The sequence below is a fragment of the Lytechinus pictus genome, chromosome 15 (assembly GCF_037042905.1).
Source record: "Lytechinus pictus isolate F3 Inbred chromosome 15, Lp3.0, whole genome shotgun sequence".
NCBI lineage: Eukaryota > Metazoa > Echinodermata > Echinoidea > Temnopleuroida > Toxopneustidae > Lytechinus > Lytechinus pictus.
Window position 1 is genome coordinate 24,558,683 of NC_087259.1, and position 5,439 is coordinate 24,564,121.

Consider the following 5,439-nt stretch of genomic DNA (forward strand, 5'->3'; position numbering starts at 1 on the left):
AAACTTCAATATATCATAACTTTCTTATCCGATTTTGATGAAAATTTTAGTGCTATCCTTTTTGGATTTTTCTCTTTTTATGATGGACTTGTCTGCTTGTCCTTTTATAATCTAGTAGGCAACGAAAAAGAGATGAACCTATATTTCGAATGTGAAATACTTTAATATTATCTTAATTATCATGAACATGGTGAATGTTGAATTAAACGGTAAATCTATACTGTATACCTCTATTGGAATATGTGGAAAAAAAGTGGTCGTTGTACATTATCATTATAAGAATGATATCGGTCTTTATATTTTAATGTAGTAAAATGTATTTGTCGTGAGCGCAATCGCCATCTGCTTTACCTCTTTCTTCAATTTAAATATGTTAATTGAATGCATATTTACTATTTGTTCTTTTTCAGATTTTTGATTGACGTCTGCGATCAGCGATTTTGATCACACTACCAAATTTCAGCTATCAATATCTGGAACGACCCGGGAGAGGGCATTTTGCGGAGGAATGATGGATCCGAAGGTTAATGAAACGCCTCTTTTAACCAAGATTATCCGTCGCTTCAGAGCGCAATGCAACAAAAACAAACGATGCACGAAATATACTGAAGTAGACTCTTCTTCAAAAGACCAGAATGATATTGACCAAGTACCAAGAGACGACAAAGGGAATGATCATTGTGGATGTCACCGTGTTTCTTCTTGTCACAAAAGACCAGGCGGTCAGATTTCCCCTGACTTCATTTTCCAGCCAGTCTCAGACAGTAGTAGAGAATTTTCTTTCCCAATGACGTTTTGCCAGAACTCTGGAATGCCTGATCATTATTCAGGTTTGTGCAAGTTGCTTGATCAGCTTCATAGGCGTTCCCATCCAACACCCTGCAAGCGTGATTCCCAAATTCAAACGGACCCACTACCGAACCTTCCTCCTCTTGGTTTTCAAGAACACATTCTGTCTGAAAATGATAATACTAATAATAACAATACAAGTCCCGCTCGAAGTCCAACCCGTTATTATTCACATACAGCTAAATTGCACTATCCATTGCTACCTGAAAATAGTCAGCGAGACTCATTTGATCAAGCCAACTCCTCAGAATGTTCCGCAAGCTCAGTTGACCGAAGGACAAGCGCCTCGCGGACACTAAGTGAACCATCTCTGCAAAAGGGCACACCCACTAGTCCGGGGGTGGGGAATTTTCAATTTGACCATGTTGACTTTAGACTCAGGACGTCTAGTTGCATGTTAGCGTCGCCCACTAGCAGTGATTCAAGCCATCCCGGCGAGTATCAGCGTAACTTCGTGACTCCTGATCGTGAGCAGTGGGACCAGGAATCCTCCTCTACTTCGGTGGCCGTTGGCTATAGATCACTCCGAACTCAGAGTCAATCTACACCAACCCACGAAAATAACCTGGACGATTTTGTTTGTGAACATAGACGTCGCTCTTTGTCCGATTCTTATGCGTTCGAAGGTTTCCGGGCGACGTGGAGCGAGAAAAAGAACAAGATGAGAAGAAATGGGTCAGCTGGAATCAATGGAGTTATTCCATACCATGAAGGTAAAAGGAAATATATGCTAGCGTTGGAGGACAAACATTCGAAGAGAACGGCATTTTCAAGTTTCCTTGACAAAATGCCAAAGCTAAGTCTACTTAGACGATTCAAGGAAAAACCGATGCAGTACGAGAGCGTGCCTGACCTTAGTGAATTTGATACTCCACGGGCAAGATTACTGAAAGGTACAGCCCACAGAAATGTCCGCTCACATGAGCAACTTGACAAGGCTGGTCTGCGACAACGACGCGCTATTTTATCTAAGACACAAGGAACCAGTTCCCAACATTCCGATTGCGGCTACATTGACCCTGATATAGTGTCCCGTAATTTTAGCAAAAATAACGCGCTCTTTCTTTCCAAGCCGGTTAGGAAGACCATGTCTTGCAACTCTTTTGACAACACTGTTCCAAGTGGCTCTACAAATGCTAAATTATACCGAAGATCCTTACATTCACCTGCCCCTCGATCCTGCGATCTGGCGGATCATAACGTACGACCAGACAACAATGAATTCTATATGACATTCGACCCAGATTGGAACCCACCTTGTCAACCATCAACATTACAAATGCCTCTGCACTCACCAGCTAGCCCATTAGAATCACACGGAGTGGCGCAGAAGAACTGGAGACAGGCCATTGCGGATGGCCAGGAGTCATTCTACGAGAAACTCGGCGATGCCACAGAAGACGATAATGGTTACCAAGTACCCATTCCAAGATCCCGTCTATCTATCGTAAGTATCCCTAAATAGGTATTATATTAAACCCATTGCTCAATCCTCTGATAACCCAAATTAAGATTGAACCCTGTCATCAAAATAAATTTTCTTTCCTAAATAACACTTAAGATATTATTGATCCAAAGGTTTTCAGATTCCCATGTTATAATTAAGCCAACATGGACCCTTCTTAAATCTAACCTTGTCAAAGGATTAGTGAAGTTATCATTTAAATCTTAAAATCAATATCCAAGTACATTAAGGCCTATAACTAAGCAATTATACTAATTTTCGAATTCTAATTTCAATCTCCTTATTCTTGTCTTTTCAAGTCACCAATCAAACACCTATTGAAGCAGCGCTCTTTGACCAACCAAGACAATCGGAAGTACATGCCACTGCCACCATTACCATCTGAACACACAAAACAAGACATCTACCAGGAAATCCCAGCCGATTCCGTATCTTCACCTATCCGGACGTCACCACCGCCGGGTTCCCCAGCTTTCGGTGTGAACGCTACACACCGGGACAAACACGAATATCAACTTTGTGATGACTGGCATCATGGAAGCGTATCCCAATCGAGGTCGAGGTTGGTACCATTTTCTCCGTCCAGTTTACCAGGTAGCCATATGCCATCACCTCGATCATCAGGACATGGAAATGTTTTCTTCCCTGAGGAGCTCCTGGTTAAGAAGCTTCCGGCGGTCTCTGAGAATGGAATGCGCAGACGTCCGGACATCATCCCATTGCACCAGACATGCCTGACGGACATTTCTACAGATGCAACAGTTACGATGGACATGCCGTTACACTCCCCTCCAGTGAATATAGCACATCGTAATTTGAGACACACTTTATCGTGCGACTCGGGTTCAGTTCACCATTCTACCTTATCGACAGAACCAAAAGGGTGTCCTGGAAGGGATAAAAATTCTGCAGGGAAAATCAAGATACCACCAATTTTCCTTCAGCAATAGGCGTCATTTGTAAGAATTGATTCATTAAGCAAAAAATTAATAAGGTTTACCGGAGATTCATTCTGGAGAGGTTTGTAGACCCCCATCCCCCACCTCCGCAGTACTACCCTAGTACTATACTGTGCACCAGCTTGGCACTCCGGACTTGACGCTTCACAGAGAAAACATATTGAGAGGATACAAAAACGTGCATTTCGCCTTATGTTTGGGCCTGCTTACCAATATTATGATCTCGAGAAGTGCTCAACCTATCTACTCCTGACAAATGGAGTGAAGGATTGTCATGAGACTATATAGCGAAGGGCGTGAGTCTTATTCGTCCCCTTTTTATGACTGGCTATACCTCCAATTCGTACGGCGGTCCACAAACGGTCAATATTGCGCATCAGCAACAAGTACACTGAAGTACGCAGCTGTATAGAACATTTCATGAAAGGACTTGTCTTTTATCCGACAAGTCCCATTTTATCCGACAGTTTCCATAGTAACATTGCTTCTCAGCCAATCAAAATGAAGGAAAGTTGTCAGATTTGACAACTTGTCGGACGAAAATATTGATAAAACGCTCCCCAGAACGCTGTAGAAAAGCGCAGTCTCACACATAGTCCGACTACTCAAAAGCAATCTTAATGTGTTTATAATGTATAAAAGGACCATCGTGGGGTTGGACCGTGTGGTGTATTAATTAATACAAATAAAAATGAATGAGCTACATTGTCTAATTTTATAATGTTTCCTTTTAACTTTAATTCTTGTTAACGACACTTTGTACCAAATAATAATAAGCCGACACAATTGTATGCTAATAATAAAGGCACATTTTTTTTCTATCGGCATACTAACTTGTTTTATCCAATCTTTTTATCCAATTGTCTAATATTTATGCTACTTCCTTACTTATACTTGTTTGACCGGAAACTATTTCATCTGTCATTATTTAATTTCTTTTGTTATTTCTGTAAGCCAGGTGAACCTGATTGATTTTATATTGTATAGGCTATCCTTATAATTTTTTTCCTGCATCCGGCTAAGTATATTATTAGTAAATCTGTCATGGCCTGATTTGTCATTCTTCTTCGCCTTTTCGTGATACATGTACTCTCTAAATGCGAAGAGCTATAGTCTAGTTCCTAATCACACTCCTTTTGGAGTGATACAAGGGACCAATCCCTTCGGAGTGCATCCTTTTAGAGTGCATTATCACTCCTTTTGGAGTGAACTACAAGAAGAGGCACATAAGGTTACTGCTTTCCCATATGTGTATAAATTATTATATTCTTCTTTTTTTTTATTTGACCAATAAACAATGATTTTATTACTTTCACATGTCATTTTTTGTTATGATTTATTGAAATTGTATATATTTGTGTGTTTTACTTTGTCCAAAAAATCGCAAGTCAGCCTTTGGCTGCGATTAAATTTTCTTAATAAACCATTTCAATTTCAATATCTTGGGTGGAAATGATTGGGCTAACTATCATCTCCGAGTCAATGTGGATTAAGCTCTCATTCCGAAGTGAAGCTGAGATCATCGACATTTCATAATAACAGAACTATGATAGCAGGTGCCATCCATGGAATTCAAAATACGATTATTTGCTTTATATTCCCCATCGCAAACGAACTTATTTTCATGATTGTAGATAAGAAAGAAAATAAATTTCCCCTTTATAAAATGATTATCTAATCATAATATGATTATTAAAATTCAGGCAAAGCTAAGAAAATTTATCTCCCCTGGTTGTTAGTGTATACGCACCATCATTCATACTCTTACTGACTTCATTACTATGTTTTGCTTAAATTTTTCTAATGATGTACTTTAACCAATCAGAAAAGAGCATTCTAAGCATTTGGAATATGGAATAAAATACCACAATTTTAAACAATCCTGTTGTAAAAACACCATGATAATTTTCAAACTTGGTGTATTTGCCTCGAGTACAAGCCTTCCCATTGATAGATTTATTGTTCACAGCTACAAAAGAACATTAAATTATGAATAGATATTAAATTCTTCGTATAATCTGGGCCTCAGATGGCCGAAATTGGTTTGATGTGTGTATCATTAATAATAAAATATGGGCGTATAATTGGCAACACACTTTTCATCAATTCACACGTCTGCATGCATGTGATGGTATTCATCCTGCCAGAATAAATGAAATATATTCA

At 39.4% G+C, this 5,439-nt stretch overlaps 1 protein-coding gene across 1 annotated transcript; it reads left to right on the forward strand.

Moving 5' to 3' along the window:
- Positions 1–420: 420 nt before the first annotated feature.
- LOC129277487 (uncharacterized) lies at positions 421–3,264 on the forward strand. The gene is made up of 2 exons (XM_054913656.2): positions 421–2,296; positions 2,614–3,264. Exons 1-2 carry the CDS (start codon positions 509–511, stop codon positions 3,262–3,264), a joined length of 2,439 nt encoding a protein of 812 aa, XP_054769631.2. The 5' UTR covers positions 421–508.
- Positions 3,265–5,439: the final 2,175 nt, after the last annotated feature.